This window comes from Mya arenaria, chromosome 16 (genome assembly GCF_026914265.1).
Source record: "Mya arenaria isolate MELC-2E11 chromosome 16, ASM2691426v1".
NCBI lineage: Eukaryota > Metazoa > Mollusca > Bivalvia > Myida > Myidae > Mya > Mya arenaria.
This window is the reverse complement of record NC_069137.1, coordinates 16,379,492-16,401,127: the sequence shown is the minus strand read 5'-3', so window position 1 is coordinate 16,401,127 and position 21,636 is coordinate 16,379,492. Positions and strand designations below refer to the sequence as shown.

Genomic DNA, 21,636 nt, shown 5'->3' with positions numbered 1-21,636 from the left:
TTCAAATAAGTTTACACCAAATATTTTTAAATTTGATATACCGTTACTACATCATACTAACTTGAATTGTTAAGTGTCCGTGGTCGTGTATATAATGAATACTTAGATGTTGTACTACGTATTCAGCCGTTATAAAACACTCAGGCCAATAATCACGCAACGGCGTGGTCCGCCATGCTTAAAGTCTTTAATAAATATGTTGTTGTTGTTGTTGTTGTTCTTGTTGTTGTTGTTTAAAAGTTTACTAAGCCTTTTTTGTTAAAGTTGAAGAGTTCTAATGTTTGAAGATGGATTCCTCAAATAAAATATAAGGTTGTTTTTAGCGCCCTTACATAACTTAACTTACAGTCGTTTTTATTTATAATAATGTTTTTTTCATTTGTTCCCAGTTTTAATAAAATGATGCTTTTTAACATGAAACTCTATGATCACACAGTCTTAAACCTTTAATTTTCTAAGACAGATTGTGTATGATGCTCTTAGTTTCAAACAATCACTGCATCGTATCTTTAAAAAGTTTTTGCATAAGGTACTCTGAAGAGTATTCCTCCCTCTGCAGATAGAGTTGGAATCCCTAATCATAGAAAACTTGGGATTAACCAATTAGTTTATTATTATTTGTTTTATTATTAAGTTTCCTCAAGAACATGGATTTTTTTATAAGATTTACATTTAAAGTTTTTTTTTTACTTTATTCCAAAGTGTTGGGATAAAAGTGAGTTTTTTGCCTTGAAACTGTTGTCAAACAAACATATATTATTATCATCACTCATAAGATCTATGTCAATATTTTATACTTTAGTTTCATTATCGGATTACCATAAACTTGCTTCAAAACTTCGGGAAAGTATCATCTCTCCAATATTCTTTTGAAAAATTATACAAAACGTTTAAAAACTTAGGCATGTAATGTAAGACCGGCTCCTTTTCATTTCCAGTGACATTGTTCACAAATCGAATACTGATATGGCAACTATTCTTGAAAACGTCGTTCCGAAACGACTCTTCCCAATCATATCGGCTCTGATGTTTCACCACTGTGGGAGTTTGACATTATGTGTAGTAGCACTAACTGTTATAAAACACTTAGTATTATTAAGCTTTTAGTATAGATTTAGAAAGAATTTTGCATAAATGCATGCTAAAGTTTTAAGACGTTACAACTACTTCATCCATTTAACTCAGGATGTTTTCAAGGCATTTGACTGTAAGGTCATCTTTTATGCATCTGACACTCGACCTGTATTGCTCTAGACGACGGCAAAGCAGTCTCAGCAATATTCGGGAACATGGCATTTCCCGGTCCCTAACATTATGGCCAACTGATTATTTTAGTGCGTTATATTGTCTAGTACCATATATGGTATGGGTACAATATACGATGCTGTCTTTTTATTATCTACAATACGACATTGTTTTTGCCAAATTGTTAGTCCAGTTTATTATCACCACAAAAGTAAAACTAATGAAAAAGAATGCAAAACGTTAGGTATTAGATAACAGTATCCCTTCACCCCAGTCTATCATCATCTGAACTTAACTATCGGCATCACAAAATGGAGTTGAAAATCTTTTAAAAGTAGCCCTATGACTTTGTTCTGGTTATTTTCATGATCTACTGCACAACGCAAGGTTCCGTCAAAATGAACTTCAATATTTTGGTTTCAACTGAAATGTAAGAAAAAATATTTTTGTTATAATTATATCTAATGGATAGAAGGTTGTCCAGTTCTTCTACTTAAAAAAAATATGGACCCAAGTCTTTCATAATTTTACAAAAATACCTGTCCAAGAAACCTTATTTACTTTCACACTTTACCAGGATTTAAGAGCACACATCTTGAGGCTAATCATGTTTGAACTCCGTCGTTCCGCTCAAAATTTGCAAAGTCCAAACGAACTCGACTTTCTTCAAATATGCCAAAACATTCATCAAAGAGATCAACAGATTTTGACTCATCAACAACATCATTTGGCTAACACAGAAGGATCATATAAAGGCGCTTTTTCTTTCCGGAGATATTGTAACCGTGTTACCGACAATATGTCCACAATTTATCATTAGAGTATTCATTGTGCATGACTCAATTTTTGAAGCCGCTTGTCTGGAAAAAGAGTTAACTTTATTTGGACCAAACATCTCCGTTTGCGTCGCAAATGGTAACAGACAAAACATCCATATAAGCCGCTAAAAGGTTCTTTTTTCTCGAAAGTTAAACACGTGCATCCAAATGAGAATCGTTGAAATTGCGGAGTTTACAACTAGCATCTTAGCATCACTCTAATACCTGACAAATTCATACCGCCTAAAAGATGGAGTCTGGCAGCGTATTATTCTCGTGATATCATCACAAAACGCCTTGATCGATAATTTGTTTTAAGCCGCTGTTAGAATTTGGGATAATCTTGTACGTAGTAATGAAGCTATTTGAAAGCCCATTTTGCAGCTTGTATTAACATTTCTTTCTTCTCAAATCAACTGCCTTATCGACCCGCTTGTTTAACACCTCTGTTTATCATGTAGAGACTACTGTTAATTTCTATCTTTTTGTGATATGTTCTTAATCGATAAAGGTCTTGTTTGATATTTTGAAAAGGCAAATTGTGACTTAACAATAACCTTAAACACTCACCTTGTTTTCCAGAAAAGATCCTCTACAATGAACGAACTTAAACAACCTGGAAAGGTAATTGGATAGCTTTTTGCAGTGATAAATCATAAATACGATTTTTTTTCGCAGAAAATAAAGTGTTAAAAAGATTCGTTAGCATTGGTTCAAACTATATTTAGCCATGTATGTCATTGAAACAGTAATTATGTACATGTAATACATTTTTTTTAATTAATATTCTTTCTTTGCTTGCTATTGTTGTCATTGTTAAAATATATCTGCAATAAATCAAGTTTCAACTTGCAATATGAGATTTTGTGCTATGCAACATGATACTACGGCTGATATGTCCATAATGCAAATAAGAATGCAATATATCTTAGCAGGTTGACAGGGACAAACGCGAGTATGGATTGTACGGCGATACAGATGACGGCTTCATGGTAATGATGTTGAGTTTCAATTTTCTGCATTTAACTGTTCACAATATAAACACTCAGTAGTCAATACAAAATGGTATAAGAATAATGCTTTTATCTAAAAGATTGTTTCCAACTCGATTGTATTTTTTTGGCAAAATCGGATGTCACAGGGTCCTAGCAAAAGTCAAAGAGAGTCGAATATGATCTCCCTAATCAAAAAGCATTACACATACCCTTTTTGTTTAAACCTTTGAGTTTTCTTGACAGATTTAAAGCAATGTAATTCAAATACTGATTTGGATTTCCATCGAAAGGTAACAGCTAAACAATAGTCTTTTTCAGACGATATGACTCAAGGATATATTGAATGATGGAAATGATTTTCTTCTATAATCAGTGAGAGAAATAAAATTAAGTAATTTACTTGGACTTTGACGACGCTTTTTGTCAAAATGTTCCAGTGAATCGGTTAATGCATTATTAAATACATACTAACTTTGAATGTTTTTCTTCATTTATATACTAGAGGTTTTTGGTATCTTAAAACAATAGCAGGGTAAAAGAAACACCTTAAACTCTTTAAATTTTATTTTTGCTAAATCAATAGTCTTGACATCATAAAAGTAACACTAATTTGAACGAAGTTGGGATACATTTCAGCAAATGGGCTTGATATTCATGACAGACGGAACCAGCTTTGAAAGACGGAATGTGCGCGATTTGCTTTTGTTCAGTGGATTGACCATAAATACATGTGAGTTATATTATATTATCATGTTGATACTATCACACACATAACTCATTTCGTAAATACGTTCGTGTTAAATATGTCAACTTATTTCATTTAATATAAATGAGTGACATCTGCAATATTTATGTATTTTCTTGCATAGACTTTGTTCGCAAATAACTCGCTCATTTACATGTTTAAGGTTCGAACTACGGCAGTAAGTGCATTTAATTTATCATTCTTAATTTGCTGAAGAACTTTTATAGACTGTTAAATTATCGACACATTAAAGTTAAACCAATATCATTCGTAATGGCACCCTATTTAAGATAAGAGCGGTCTAAAGGTATTGATGTCGAATCCTCACCATAAGGGATACATTCTGATGGCATCTCAAAACGGGTCCTACCCAGGAAAATTTTACGCTTCCGCCACAATTGATGTCATGGACATTAGTATAAACTATAAAACAAATGACAAAAACTTATTGATTGTAAGTGTGAAGTTTTTGGAATTCGCAGTCAAACAGTTTAAAACGATATAAATTTGTATTTTAACATCGAATGTACGGTCGAATATTTGTTTGTTATGAATAACATCTTCAAGAAAACGTTCCAAAAGGACTATCAGTTCCCTTTCAAGTATTATGTTTAGATAATTTCAAAAACAAAAAATGCTGTTAAAACGTATTCAATCTTTTTTATACCCCAAAAGACATATGAATTGCTGTTAAAAATGAGGTACTCACGGTTGATACAAGGGATATATATATATATATTGCTTTTATTTCACGGTAAAAATCATTTTAACGAAAAGCATAATAAGTTCGGACTGAGATGCTTAAAACAAATATGATATAAGAATGTGTGTACAAATTGCTAATTAGAATTATTACCTTTTCAGAGTTCCCAACACCTTGTAAGTTATTATATGTATATATATATTTACTGACACATTTACGACACATTTATGTATATATTGTAAGCATTAGTTTAAACATTATAAAATGCGATCTTACACTGAAATAAACAAATTTTCTGTTTTTTAATGCTTATTTTCCTAGTTTTATAGATTTGTTTAATTACCCCTTTTTGATAAGGGTAATATTTACGCCGTTACCCGTGAGGCGCGCCTCATGCAAAATTAGAGCTGTCAATTTGCTATTTTCAGTTTGTTCAGAAAAAGTTCTCTGATATTCTGTTTTATTGTTTATTATTCGTTTTTTGTACAACGGTTTTATGAACAGTAATCAATGAAGTTTAATTAGCGCATCTGTTTTAAAAAAAAATGACGAAAACACATGAAAAACATAACCAAATTACTAAGCCGCCATTTATTGAACGGACATTTAATGGTCAAATGTGTTAGCAAAACAATTGCAGATAATCATTGGATAAAAAACTTTTATTTTAGTTTTTGAGTGTGTTAATACACGGATATAATGTCATCTTACTGTCAGAGACCAGTCTGTTTTGCATGAAGACAGGTCGATTCACACGTTAGTTTGTTGACAAACTTTGAGGCGTTGGTGTGGTAAGAAAAGTTTGTATTACGATTAACAACGACAAACAATTCAAAATGAATTTTAATGATGATATAACATTATATTTATGTTCGAACAGTTGTTTTCGTCTGTAATTTGCTTGGTATGAAAGCAAACGTTCGAACATTCAGCTTCAAGAACAAGAAAACGTTTAAATAAACGAAATAACCACTTTTGTAATAAACGGTAAGTTATTAATTTCCAAATATATCTTTATTTAACCGTATGTAGCATTTCTTTAAAATTAAAATATTTTATTTGCAAACATTTTCTGTTTTAAAAGTGTTCTTTTTTATCAAAGGGCAGTTACAACAATAGATTTCAAAAAGAAGGTCTGGAAGTCGATATTTTCACTCCTTATTTTGCAGTAAAAATATCAAATTGATATTTTCACTGTTGTTATTTCACAGATAAGTCTCCATATTTCATCGAAGAGCATGACAGAAAGAAATTTACTGACACATTAACGACATATCCTTGTATATATCATAAACATTAATTTAAATATTACATAATTACGTCGATTGTGAAGAAAGCTATGATAGCTTATACTAAGTCACTCTCGATGGCACGGTGTAACGCGAGAGTGTGGTCTTGTGTTGTGTGGAAAACCGGATTACCCGGCTTGGTGACCACTAACCAAACACACTTTGTTGAATAAGAAATACAGCTAAATCGAGATGCATGTATAAAAAGATATATGACATTCTTTATTATGCCAACTTGAAGAAGTTATTGATTTGCTAATATCGGTAGGTCGTTCGGTAGGATAATCGGTCGTTCAGTAGAACATTAATCGCATAAATACTAATTACTTAAGTCTAACTAAAAAGGGTCATAATTACGAAAGGGTAAAACATTAATTACAAACATAACATACTTCTTATTTCCAATGTTTCCTTTTAGCTAACATTAATTATCTGAAGCAAGCAATAATAACCAATCGTTAATTTAAAAGCACGCCAACACACACGAACGCACACACGAACGCACACACGAACGCACACACGAACGCACTCAGGCACACGCAAGCACTCTCGCTCGCTCGCACCTACACACACACACACACACACACACACACACACAAACACACACACACAAACACATACACACAGAAAAAATATAGTGTATCGCTCTGACAAGTTCATCACATATGCTTAAACAAAATTTATAATGGATTTAAAAGATATATTGTACTGCAAACAAAATTAACCTATGCTAGTGAAACATGGTGTACTTATCGAAATATAATAAACGCAAGCATACTGAACAATTTGTATTTCGAATGTTACAATAAGTACGCGAAAACTTCTTAATGTTCAATTCTGCTTCAACCTTAATTGTTTATATAATTGTATACAACTGGCTGCATATGTCGTAAAAGATTTACGTATATCTTCTGGTAAAGGAAATAAACGTTTTAACTGAAGTACGCAAACGAGTATTTCTTATACTGTGTGTTATACTGTTACTTATGACGTCACGCAGTTCTGACATTGCTATTAATATTTATTCGCTTGATTTTAATGGGTTGAAAAATGTTTTCTTTTTTGTTTTTAGTGAAATCTCTGAAAATCTGTTGATAATTGAGGCATGAGTTATTTTTTTATAGTCAATAAAAGCTTTTATGTCGGACTATTTTCTTTCCTGCGGATGAGGTATCCTAAAACACTCAATGTAAATTATTAGCTCTGTGTAATACACGAGAATGTGTATTGAAGATAATTTGACATAGATTTTGACCAAGTTTGAGCTATGTCATAAATAGAATCTCAAATTCGTGATAATTTTGTATCAAATTTATTAAACTTAATTACTAAAGTCTAACTAAAGAAGGTTATAATTGCAAAAGGGTAAAGCATTAATCACAAACATAACATACTTGTTATTTCCAATGTTTCCTTTTAGCTAACATTAATTATCTGAAGCAAGCAATAATAACCAATCGTTAATTAAAACGCACGCCCACAGCCACGAACGCACACACTCACGCAAGCAGGCACACGCACGTACTCTCGCTCGCTCGCACCTACACACACTCACACACACGCACACACGCACACACGCACACACACACACACACACACACAAAGGCAAATACAGGCAAAGCCTCGTTTTTATCGTTTTTGAACATCAATAGAACACATATGCTTACAACTATGCAATTTCCTGGAATAGATACCACCTTAAGTTTACTCCTGAATAGTATTGATTTTGCTTGTTTATGAATTTATTATTTCTTAAATATTTTCTTCTGTATAATCCTATCCAGGGCAGTTGCCTAATTGCTGATTTGCCTAAAAATCGGAAATCGTTAAAAAAAGCGTTTAAAAGACCAACAAAACAGAAACAATAAAAGAGTGCACCTAAGTAAGTTTAATGACAAAATGAAAACCTCTTAGCTGTCGCTTTTCCAAATGTAACTATTTACTCATGTTGGAGATGACGTCATACAGCGCGAGCTTTTATATTGAGGTTCCGCAAGGGTATCTTTGAATACGTACTATACGACGTTTGTCATCAATCACAAAATGCAAAGGTACATATATCAAGTAAATAAACTACTGAAACAAATCGTGTTTGTGTTGTGCAGCATTTGATATGAAAACGAAACATAAATGTAGCTGATTTGTACTCTCCACTTTTGCAAATTCGGACAAAAGAGAAGTTCGGATAGGCCGAAAATGCACATACGACTACTTGGGAGACTTATAATATATATAAACAGGTTTAAACTTTTAATATATCATTTTCAGTTAAATAGCTTGTTTATTGAATTGATAATGTTTACTTTGTTCTTTAAAAAACATCCGAATATTGAGGCACTAAATGCATGTTTTCGGACGACGTTAATGTCCTTATTTCGTACTGAATATTGTATTATAACTATTTTTTTTTCTTTTATTATCTTTTCATTTCGGTTAATTTAGGACCCAACATTTTTCTGTCAAAACATCATGCACTTATGATCAGTGATTCCGAAAGAATTAAAAAAAAAAACAACTTCAAAATTGATCCGGAATTGGGCAACTGTCCAGTATTGATTTTACCAAAAGGTTTCGCCTAGTTCAATTATATTTACTGAATTACTTGTGCGTATCTGTCTACTGTAAGATACAGTCACATTTTCTGCTTTTCTCCCCATGATTATATAATCTGTATCATAAATTTTATTGACGTTTATATATGTTTCTTTTTCCAAATAAATATATTAACTGCTTTTTACATAAGAAGATAAAAAATATTAAAAGCTTTTTAGCTTCCGATCATTTTTTCTAATATTTAGAATCAAATATAAGTTTGTTTTGAAATCAATATGTTTCAACTAAAACCTTTTACTCAGAGAATGAACAATAAGGCGTATTATATATAGTTGTACTTGCTTTTGATTACAAATGTTGAATTAACGATGATTAACACAATGTGTTAATTTGTGTAATTCAGCAATAAAATTTCAGTTCGAAAATGGCAAAAAAGTTCAATTCAGATAACATTTAATTGATTCCAATCCCCCACTAGCTCAGTAGTAGAGCGTCAACTTCGGTATAAGGAAGTCCCCAAAGCGATACGTTCGAACATTGTCCTAAACATCGGTTGGAACATTTTTAATGTATGCCACCAGAATCACATTGGATTAGCATGGTGTCTAGCTGTTATTCACAGCGTTAAATTTACCTAAGTTATTTGTTTAGTCTAGACTTACCTGCCTTAGACTAAAGCCAAGACAGTCATGGTTTAACATAGAAAAAATAGGATATTTACATGGTAATTAAATGGGTCCTTTTTTCGAGCGTTAACTTCAAGAGTGCATTTTGTGTTTTTCGAAAATAAACAACATAAATCCTTTTTTAAACGTTTATCATTTTGTTTCAGATGGAAGTTTCAGTGAGTAAAAAGTTTTCGCCTTTTTATTATTCTAATCGAACACTTTCCTACGCATAAATATATAATTCAATTTTAAGCGATATAATTGAATAGTTTAATATACACAAACAAGTAAAACAGAATTTCTTTGTTTGTTATGGGGTGGAAACAGAGTTCCGTTCGACCAAGTTATATCAAACTATATTTGTGTTTAAATAGAACTACTTTCCTTTAAAAGCGTTCGTACTCTCAGTCTAAGAGAACGAAAATGTGATGATTATTTCATTTCACAAATCATATTGAGCGCGTATTTGCCTAAAACAAACATGTCATTAGAGCGTGACCAATATGCGTTCGGTAGTTTTCACAATTAGTAGTTTAATTGGCCGTTTCGTAACACCTATTTACATGACGTATCAAACCGTGTTAAAAATTGAGTAAAAGTTAATTTATTAAGAAGAACAGCAACTGATGGATATTCATTTAAGTTTAGTATATTTAAGCAGAAAATATATCAATTTTCAATAGCTTAACTAACACTTTTTTCAAAAAGGCCTATTTCTGTCACATTTTAAACAACATTTACTTCTTTGAAAAGAAATGTTCACATTTTAAACTAAACCACAATGAACGCGGACAAAACGTTAATACTATTACGTCGGGAAACGCATACTCGTGCTAATATATAGGTTTGCACATCCATTTTGTCTCGCTATGTTATATCATTGATTTATATCAAATTCGCTTACGAAAATTAAGAAGTTAAGGGCCGCTTTATGCAATAGCTGTTCTTTATAATATCAAATGACAATTTCTAAAGCATTCCGTATTAGGGCCCGCTTTAAAACAATAATCCGGATTTCAAGTGGGAGGGTTTGACACCGCGATATTGTGTTAATGCGTGTGTTAATAGTAACCATTGTTTAAAACCTACAACATGCGAAGAATTGCATAAGCATACAATTGATAATATTGTTTTTTTCAGCATATGCACGTAAGTGTTGAATATTTGTTTTATTTGTTTTCTTATCATTAATGTTAGGCTCGTGCACATTTTTTATTCTATTTGGATATAATTTAAGGTATCATTACGAAAATTATGTAAGGAAATATGTATTAAATATAATGCCATTTCCCAGTTGTTTACTGTTGCCACTGAAATTGAGGGTATTAATCACATTGCATGATGAGTTTTGACTACAATGAACGTTATGCACGTTTTTAATTTCTTTTGACTGCAAATTTAAAATTTTGAAATAAAAATGTAATAAGATAAAAAGGAACAATCAAATTTAAATATCTTAAACCTTCTTGTAATTACTATGGGTTAACTTTTTTGTTATCTCTTTGTGCTAAGGAAGTTAAGCTTTTTAGATAAGGGTTACGGTAGTATTGTTACAACAGAAATAATGGATCGGTTGATCTAATTGAAAACATAAGCCATATCATGTTCTTTATTTGTTATACAGCGAATCGTGTCCGTAAGTATAATTGCCCTATATTTTATTCATTCAACGTTCCCGCACACGGTGCTAGAAAGAGAACGTTTCTGATATATCACATTAGCTACGTTTTGTGCGTTCTCCCAGTAAACATAATATTTTGCATAACGTATTTCTATGTAAACAAATATGTACACAACACAACTAAATGTTTAAATATGTTTACGAGGCATCCTCCTCAGTACTTATATGCGTGCATTTCTTTTCATACAGCTTTAACAGGACAAGGTAAGTTCATAGATAAGAATAAAATAAAAATATATTAAATACGGTATTTGACCAACAAGTATGTAAATCTTGGATGTCCCACATTATTTATTGTTTTGTATTGTTTGAAAGGGATTTTGCTTCCGAATAACTAATATATCAAAATAAATGACCAATGGTAGGCCAAGATTACTGTTTTCTTGTTATGGAAATATATTTACATATTAATTCTTTAACACCATTTCAAAAGATACCAACATAATATGGAGTCACCATGCATTTTTAAGGAATGTTTTGGCCGAATTTCCTAATGTTATTTTGTTTAAGTAATACACGTGCAATCTATCTCGAACAATGTAATCATGTACCCGCGACACTGTTCTTACGTTTGGTTGTTTTTCAATGGTAAAAGGCACATCTTGTTCATCTTAATTTGTATAAATTATAAGTCATTATAGTGTGTGCATCCGAATGATCTTCCATCCATACATGCATTAGTATAATGGAATATAGCTAGAAAATGTTAAAAGAATAAACTTTTACCTTAAATGCTGTTTCATTCTTGATTAAGGCGGAGTGGCGTTGGGGTCAGTGCAAAGGTGCATGTTTAACTTGAAAACAATGTTGTTAATCGTTATATATTTTCGCGTTATTTGATATATCTTGCTATTTTTAGAGAGAATCATTACAAACTCATTTTTTCGCTTTAATCCGTGTTATGCTAAATGCGTGTATCATGTGCTATTGCATAACAAAAAAGGTTGCAATGTGATGTCTGATAAATATGTTGAAAACAATTTGTTTAAACTAATGTAGATATCAATTTGGGAACTGTCCTAAGAAGCAAGTTTCCAGAAACATGGATATGGGAAAAACACAGAGTAGGGTGAGTACATTCATTGGAAAAAAATAATTATACTTCAAACTGTGTAATGCGATTTAGAGAAAGTATATTAAACTAATGGTAATTGATCAGGTTGAATGCTTATGTTCCTTGGTTGTCGAGCTCTCGCAAAATCGACTCAAACTACCTTATAATGATTTTAAAAGCGGCAGTGGGCGTCAGTATGACTGTGCTATTTATCTTATTCTCTAAACGTCTTTATTAAATTATTTTTAAATCGGTGCATACAGAGTAAAAGGAGTGTGCTGTTCCGTGATGTAAACAAATTCATTCTAGACAGGACAAATCATTTAGAGGCTACAACACAAAATGTAAAACAAAATATAACGTCATGAAAAATTAATAACATGTGTGTGGAACCAGATTATTGCACAAATAAAGGAAGTAGGATCATCTGAATGTAAATCTACTTTTTAACTATTATTTTCCTCTATGATACACCATCGGAAGAGGCGTTGGCACATAACTTCGATCACAGGGTGTGCTTAATGTACTACTCATGTTTGAATGGTAACAATTACCAATGAAAAACGAAGTAAAAACATGTAAGCCGTTAGCGTTGCAACGACAACATTGATATGATATCTGAACAACTTTCTTCAATAGCTTATAAATGGCGTAAACCCTTTAAATGACACTTATATCACTCTTATATCACGCTTGTATCACTCTTAAATCACACTAATGTATCACACTTAAATCATAGTTATAATTAACGCCTATAAATCACACTCATATATATATATCAAAATTATATCACACTTATATATCACACGTGTATTAAACATACGTAGAACACGTATACCATACTTATATCACAGTTGTATATCCTATTTATTACTAACTTATAAATCACACGTATAAATCACACTTTAACGCTCTAGTGACACTGACTGTAAAATTGTGTCAACTAAAACACGAGTGATGATTTTTTTTTTCTTTATGAACTACTGTATGGTCTTATCTGTTTAAGTGTTATACATAAGAGGTTGCTTTTTAAAATAAAAGACTTAACCTTTTTAGGTGTCTTATACATAAACATCAAACATATTCCATATATCTTTCCTGTATCATTTTAGCATGTTCTTCAGACTTAAAAACCTTTGCACTAAACTGTTTAGGTAGTTTGTATATGGATAAACTTTTAAAAAACATCCACTTCAGTTAAATTGTGCAATCTTCTGATAAGTTTATGCTAGTTTTACAAGGCTATGTTATGTCCCAGCTTTACGTACTGAACTTCCATACTGTGAACTGTTGACTGTTTATTTCACGCCTTCAAGATAATACAGATATGGATAAATGGTTATCAGCTCGGGGATTCATTTCATGATGAATTTAAATTGAATAAACAACTTAATTAATATTTATCAAATAAGTTTGTAATAAATTGAATGTTATGAATTTGATGGGCCACTGTTTGTTTTCTATTTCAGAATAGCATTACAACCATAGTCTCTAAGCTGAATGGAAAAACTCACTGTATTGTTCAAATGCAAAAGTAATGGAGGGGGGAGGGGGGGGGTCGAAGGTGAGACGATACACTCATAAATCCAACTTTGAGAATATTTTTTGGTTCAATTTGTTGGTTCTAACAAATAAGGGTTATTGGTAGAAGTTCTAGAAGTTTAATAAACAGGTGGACTATACTCGTCAAATAGCTGCCTGCACGAATCCTGGGCATTCTCACTTATGCTTATCAGACAAAAGGTAGAATAGATGATTATTTCGAAAGGACTGTTGTTCTATGAAAAACACAGAACTAAGTATTATTAATATGTATCATCGTTATATGTATACATGCTTGACCAAAATCCAGAACAACTGGAGAAATTCATTTGACGCGTGAGGTACCCGACTCGATGACGTCATGGATTACATCAGTATTTGCGACAAATGACCAGAGCGGCTTTGGAATTGCAGAAAATATACCAAAGGCACAAATTTCATGCTATCTGTATAACGTTTGTAGCACATTTAGCATTGTTAACCGTATCGTTCAAATCAAATTGTCTTCAAATATTAAAATAAAATATTAAGCAGTCATTTCGGTATGAATATTACTTTGCAAATGTGTGTCGTTTACTCAAGCATTGTGCATAACTTATATAAGTCTTTCTTTACACAAACGTCCACATATTTATCAGCCGCTCGATTGAGAGGCAGAGGAGAAACCCATCGATTTTGTCCCAATTTAATTATAATAGGTTTAATGTGTGAAGATACGTTTTTCTTAACCAATATAATGACGATTCCTATCCTTATTTGTATTAAACAGGTCACTGTACGAAACGATTTCTTTATTACAATGGACCTCCCAGAAACAATCGTACAAGGAGAGGAATTCCTTCTGCAAGTTACTGTATTTAATTATCTTCCAAGCACGCAGCAGGTATGCTTGATACTGTTGCATTCCTTCTAATTATAATCCCATTTGTTCAGTACCGTATCAGATCTGTTTACATTTGGCAATGTTACTCAGTAAAGATGAGTCAACGTGATGAAGCGATTTTTTCACTTCGATTCACGAAGAATACATACAGCTATATGCATTTAACCTTTATCTGCATTGCAATGTACCATACTGTTTTATAACATTGGTCGGAATACAGCGTTGTAAAGATGACACCTTGAAATATATCAGATGATGAGCATATGCCTTACCGATTCTTTTATTAATAACTTAATATAATCTTGAATTATTAAACAAGAAAGTGGAATTCGATCACTGAAATTCATTTTGCCAACTATCTCCTAATGAATTTGCCGTTATGTACAACTACCAGGAATACATGTATTTTTCAGGTTTTTGTAGAGATTCAACATTCGGACGACATGATTCATCCTATACCGGCTGCCACGGTGGTGCGTAAAACTATCACACAACTTAACCTGGCATGAATTAAATTCAATCAATTGTTTTTTGTCCGGAGAGAAAAAAATCCTATCCGAGGCCAAGCAATTTGCCCGAGGGAAGTATTGTTTCAACAAAATCGGGAAAACATGATTGATATATTGTTCCACCTTACCTTAAACCATCAATTTGCACGAATATTGACGTCAAAAAACGAATATTTGTGCATTTCAACAAAAACAAAACGCACGCGAAGTTATTTACTGATGGCATGACGCGAATTATGTTTAGATCACTGCTCAAGTAAAATAATTCCTCTCTAAATAGCGCGTATTTTTAGATTATTCATTTTCACTTCCATACTTATGTAATTTCTTGTGCTTAATTTAAATCAAATAAAGCATTTATCATAAACCACACAATGAAAGAGGCGTATTATTGTGTGTTACTTTTCTGACATTGGTGTACTAGGCTAAATGCACTGCCTGTGTGCAAAACAACTTCGGGGGAATAATTCTCATTGCATTTTTGCATGTTCTTGTGATGTCATGAGATGTTTGTTTCGGAATTATAAACAAATAAACCAAAACATGAGATAGCTAGGCGAATCAATGTACTCGTCAATCATTCAATTTAAATTTAATTTTTATGGTTTAAAATGCTAAGGCATATCGAGGTATGAAAGTGGGGGATCTCTATCTGATTAGTACTGGTATTGTACTTAATTTTTCCCCTACTTGCAATATATTATAGGTAAATGCGGGAGAAGGTCATTCTACGTTTGTACATTTAACCCCAACTACAACTGGGAACTTGATAATAACGGTGACGGCAAAAGCAGGGAGTATCTTCACAACTGTTGCAGCTGATAAATTGCAAAAGCAAGTGAATGTGGTGGTAGGTGTCCAACGAAATTTGCTCAAAATTCTTTTGAAAAACAGTGCAATCCGAAGGCAGTTAAATTTCAAGTTAGAATTTCCTCAGTAATCTTATTTCATCTGTTTTCGCTAGTCCACTGTTCAGCATGCACACCCAAACAGCAGTGTATTACATTATTAAGACTGAATAGTAAACATATTTATTTATTTATTTTCATACGGTATATACATGTAATGTTTAAGCATGTATATGTATGTTAACGCTATGCGTTACAGCCACACGGAATTCTTAAATGGGAAAATGTTCAGGAACTCCTTCATTTAACACCTGGATCCAGCCAACAGCTTAGCGTGCCCCTACAAGACCCACCGCATATGGCCCAGGGCAGTAAAACTGTTTCGGTTAAGATGACCGGTAAACCCTTATTTTGTCTGTCCATTCAGAGTACATGTTTTTGTACGTGTTTTTATTTATGTTTCAGTTCCGGTTCGTTTCGTTAGTGAAAAATAATGCTCAACATTCTTTTGGTATAATTTGAAAGGGTTTTATGTGCAGGAAACCAAAAATAATATAATAAACCTTAAAATATTTCCATCCCACCTCTGATTTCAGTTAAATTTAAGTGCAAGAATATAAACTGGTTCAGGGAACTTGCTTATTTACGGCTTGGATATCTTAATAACTTACAGTGATAAATTCATAGAATGTATAATTGTAATGTTTATAATGTTAAACCTGTTTGACCTGTGTCTCTTGGTTGTTTGTCCTTTGTAACGCCCTGCACTATAATAACAAAGTTTCATCTGTATGCGACAGTTCATATCGTTTGCATGTCATAACTAATGATTTAAGTCTACTAAGAGGTCTTTTTATGACCATTCATCATTTGTCTTTAAATACTATTAAGTGACATTTGCTGATGTGACCTTTCAGTTTCTTTACCAAATATCCTTTTTAGGGAACTTCATGGTACCAAGTATCGATGGTCTACAGAGCTTATTGATAATGCCGCACGGTTGTGGGGAACAAAATATGGTTGACTTTGCACCTGACGTTTACATTGCTAAATATTTGAAAACGGTTGGAAAGCTTACTAAGGAGATAGAGGGAAAGGCTGTGCAGCATGTGAAATTCGGTATGATACCAAATGTAATCGTCATCACTGTGTGTTTATGGTTTTCTCAAGCTTAATTGCAAATTAACAAATTATCAGTATATCAGTACGAACATAACACTCACTGTTAAACCATATTGGGGGTGTATTTTTCTATATTGTTGTATTTATACTTGCTTAAATGAAATGCTCGATGTACTTAATATTAAACTTTTTACATGAGTACGAAGAATATTAGCCGACTCGTAACATTGGCAAAAGTAATGGAGCAAGTCTTCCAGTCGCATAACAAAACACTTTTAAAGACCGATCTAAAATGAAACTTTCAGAAATTAACGTTACACTACCTAAAACATGTCACATTCGATATTACATTTTTGAACTGATTTTTCAGGTTACCAGAACGAACTTACAAACGTGCATCAGGATGGCTCATTCAGTGCCTTTGGGGAAAGAGATTATTCTGGTAGCACATGGCACGTATATTCATTTGTTTTTAAACTATTAGCCTGTCTAGGCTATGGTCAGGAATTTAAAGTCGAGTACGGCTTAGCTGATATATATATACGCTTTATAAAAGCCAATAATTTTGTATTTTAAACTTTATGGTTTGGTTATGCTTTTTGACTCAGAACATTGTAATTTGATTGCGTTTAGGAACCATAATTATAATACGCTTTAAATCCTGCCATAAATGGCTACTGTACAAAGAAGTAATGATGAATAGTATTTCAAAATCTGATTATATAACCTGTTAAGTCTATGGACAAGTAATTAAACACACACGCGGCCTAGCTGATATGTACGATTTAAAAACGGTTCTAGTTTATTTACCTTACGACATATTTCCTTTAAGTTTATCTGATGATGTTAAAGCTCCACTCTCACAGATATACCATTTTTACAACCTTTTATATATGTTTTGGAAAGGGACAATTTTTGCGTAAATTTCTGCAAACCAATGATTTAAGATTGCTGACAAAAATCAGAACGTAGATTTTCATATTTCCGTTTGAAAATTAATGTTTAGTGGCTTATCCCGTAATTAACAGTTTAAGCAAAAATGCATAAAACATCATTTTTTTAACTGAATTATAAAAATCTGCTCTTTTTTTTTGTCAGCAGTCTTATATAACTTCTATAGATTTTCGCAAAAATATGGCTCGTTTCAAGACAAAAAAATAAAGATGTTGTCAAAACGTTCAATCTGTGAGAGTGCAGCTTTAACTTACAACTTAATATGTAAAGAGTTGTTGTTGCTTCAGGTTAACAGCTTTCGTTCTTAAATGTTTTGGTCAAGCACGCTCCATAGTCAATGTAGATGACCAGGTATTGTCAAAATCTATGGTATGGCTTCTTGGGCAACAGGACCAAGACGGCTCCTTCCGAGAACCTGGGACATTAATGAGATGGGTTGACCAAGTATGTTTTGACAATTAAATTAATATATCGTACATACGATTATGCTGCTGCTTCCAGTACCATGACGCACTTGCTTAAAGCAGTTTGTTTATTTTTTAATGATATGTTGTTGTTTTTTAAACTGAACTCAATACTTATTAAATAGATGTGAATAAGATGTGTTTAATGTATGAAAAATACCTTTTCAGTCAGGAACAAAGACGGGTGTTTCTCACACAGCGTTTATTGTGATTGCGATGCTCGAAAACAGAGGATTGAACTTAGTTACAGTAAGTTACATAGTTCAAAGTATTTCAGCAGAAATACAACTGATCAGGTTTTACTTATCCACACATATGAACATTGTTCTTATTCAAATGTAAAACAAATTGAAATATAGTTTGCTCATTGAAATAATAATAAAACGTAGCTATTAAACTAACATGATTTTTTTCTATCCAACGGTATTCGAATTATTTCGTTGCATGTTGCAACTAAGGGTAAAAGCAGGTCGGTTTAGCTATAGACTTTTCACTTATATATAAATATACACTGCATTACGTGTTAAACCAAGACAAGGACCGCATGAACTCGTTTATAAAAGGACAACTCAGTCTTGATAACATAAGTTTCCAAACATTGCATTGACAATATATAAATTGGCTATTTCAAATGAATTATTGTAAAACCTTTTTAGGTTGTAATTAAGGAAAATGTTTTCTGATATTTACATCTAACAATGAAAAATGCAATTCTCATATATTTGAAAATCGATAATATGATATCAAAAGTGCCGAAAAAGAGCCAACTGTTATGCTTCGAAGCAAATGCGTTTAAAAGCAAAGAAGTAAGTATATTTGCTTAGCTCATGTGTCATGTTCATGAACGGCAGCTTTAAGTGTAAACGCCGAACGACGAAATCATATTTCGGAGTGTCATTGTGATGGATGATTGACATTCAAGACAAATAACACAAACAGTTAGGCAAAGTGTTATAACGAAAGGACTGTATATGTTTGGTGTCTGTAAGAATATACATATATAAATATGAATAAAATGTTTTTCATGAACAACGTTTGCTACTTGAATGCAGGATTCGCGCCTGAACAGTGCAATCGCAAAGGCAAAGAGCTATTTGGAGAACAGGATCAATGACGCACACGACATGTACACTGTTGCAGTGGTATGCTACGCATTGGCGAAGTCTGGCAGTAGCATAAGTTCTTCCTGCTTTAACAAATTACAAACGGGAGCTACAAACCAAGGTTACAATGTTCTGTTATTCCATGTATCCCTCTTCAATGCAAATATGTCTTTGTGTGCTTGCTATCGCCGTAGTTTCGAGTACAAAGTCATTCTCCTCGCAATCTCTTAGTCGGATATACATACTATGTTTATATTTATGTATATATCCAATGTACATGTTTGCTTCCAACACCTACACAGGTATCATGTTCACTTGATATCAACTTTTAAATCTTAGGTAGTGTTAATTTTAACGATGAAACAAACTTTACAGTTATTATTAAGTAGCCGAACACTATAAAAGTAATTACCACGCAAAATTATATTTGTTTTATTTGTTTTTCTCTCAGGTGACAAAACGTATTGGCAACATTCTCAGAGAGTAAACAAACGGGTAGACTCGAGAGCGGCACAATCTCGTGCACCATCACGTGATATTGAGGCAACATCTTACGCTCTCCTGACATATACTGAACTTGGAAAACTGAGTGAGGGACGTAAGGTCGTCAATTGGCTTGTGTCACAGAGGAACCCATCAGGCGGTTTTGCATCGACTCAGGTAATGTAGAGCAAACGTTGAGTTGCTTTCATTATCTATTTCAGGAGTATTAACACGATTCCTTGCTGTTGCAACTCTTTGAAGATGTTTACATTTTTTAAAAGGAAGCAGTTGAAGTCGCACGATCATATATTCCTGACTTTCAGCATCATTGAAAGTGTTGAGAGTGTAGATTATATAGTTATAACAATTTAAATGCAACTACAGAAACAGTCCATTAGGCAATTAAAATGCTATTGTTTTATAACACACGGGTTAAACTCCGGAAAGCCAATTCAACAAGAAATCACAACAAAAACATCATGTATGTGAAAACTGCTTTTTTCGCTCAACTCCACAATGTTGCTATCACTTAACATAACGTGAATATGTTCGTAATTAGTAACTATATTTTATATCATTTTTAAATATTGAAATAACTTAAGCAGTTTCGCCAACCGACATTATTGATTATATTCACAATCACTTAACAGTGTAAACATTTACATACCTAGATGGCCTATAGCACAAATTTAAAAATGAATGCACATGTAGAGTTAAGCAACATATCTCATAATGAATAACTCATATAACAATAATCTTGTCACAGTTCAACGAATATGTGTTGATGAAATTGCACAATTATCATGATTATGTTGTGTTTGTATGCCTTTTTGGAGGGTTTCAGATATTACTTGGATCGCAGAGGTTTTATTTAAATTATAATTGACACTTATGTCGCATTCTATGTACGACGAATCGCAAAGTTCGTGAAAATAAACTGTTATTTGTGTTCTGTTACTAATAAATAAATAAAAAGTATACCACAATAATGTTTAATGAATAATAATACTCCATAAAAAATATTATACGAAATCATTAAACAGTTTGATAGTTACATGAATTCCAACCCAGTCGCTATGCGTCACTTGACGCATGTCAAAAACGTAAACGACATCAATTATCGTCAAACGTCATCCATGTTCAGTATATACTGTTTTATAGGACACTGTTGTGTCGCTCCAAGCCTTGTCCGAGTTTGCAGCCCGCTTTCCGATGGACCCGGGCTCATTTTCCAACTACGCATTGCATCTGAACACGACTGGAAAACATTTTACGCATGAATATCACATAACTCCGGCAACGTACGACATCACTCATAGCTTCGAAGTAAGGTTTTTAATATGGTCGTGTTGTTGCTTAGTGACTATATAAAGTAGAAATTATTTATGCATCATTAAATAGACGGATACGTTTTTTATGCAATATGAATCCGATAGTATCTGACTTAATATTTCTGTTTGTCTCTCCAAAATATAGGGTATCCGGAAAACATAAAAACAAGTATGAAGAATTGAATAAAAACACGTATAAGCTAATTTAATATTGCTATCACATTCTAAGCACGATATGACTTTACATTATATTTGTTTGGATCATCCAGACATTGTGGATATATACCGTTGCAATGCGTGTGTACATGTTTTGAAAATTGTGAAATGTTTAACAGAATAAATTTATTGTACCTTATCGTGAACGTCATGTTTAACTATATATAACCGCATAATATATATAATACGATTTTGTACACATTGACCCTTGAACCTAATCAATAAACAATAGTTTATAAACATTAATGCTGTAGAAAGTTACTCGAATGCTTGTGGTTAGCCATCAGTAAACAGTGTCGAAAATATCGCACATTAACTATAACGTTGTCAGTATCGTGAAACTACCATTACAAACGCTTTATGACTAACACTTAACATTGAACCATGCGTTTCGGTTATTAAAGTATTTGTATAAAATTTGTACTACTTG

The 21,636-nt window shown here is 32.6% G+C and overlaps 1 protein-coding gene across 1 annotated transcript in view; it reads left to right on the top strand.

Moving 5' to 3' along the window:
- Positions 1–21,636, top strand: part of LOC128221441 (CD109 antigen-like) — a 39,932-nt gene that overhangs the window by 17,233 nt on the left and 1,063 nt on the right. Inside the window, exons 4-14 of the mRNA XM_052930049.1 lie at positions 14,063–14,176; positions 14,590–14,649; positions 15,392–15,535; positions 15,793–15,931; positions 16,476–16,652; positions 17,026–17,107; positions 17,897–18,053; positions 18,242–18,322; positions 19,126–19,297; positions 19,628–19,836; positions 20,821–20,985. Coding sequence (XP_052786009.1) covers positions 14,063–14,176; positions 14,590–14,649; positions 15,392–15,535; positions 15,793–15,931; positions 16,476–16,652; positions 17,026–17,107; positions 17,897–18,053; positions 18,242–18,322; positions 19,126–19,297; positions 19,628–19,836; positions 20,821–20,985 — 1,500 coding nt within the window. The remainder of the gene's footprint in view (positions 1–14,062; positions 14,177–14,589; positions 14,650–15,391; positions 15,536–15,792; positions 15,932–16,475; positions 16,653–17,025; positions 17,108–17,896; positions 18,054–18,241; positions 18,323–19,125; positions 19,298–19,627; positions 19,837–20,820; positions 20,986–21,636) is intronic.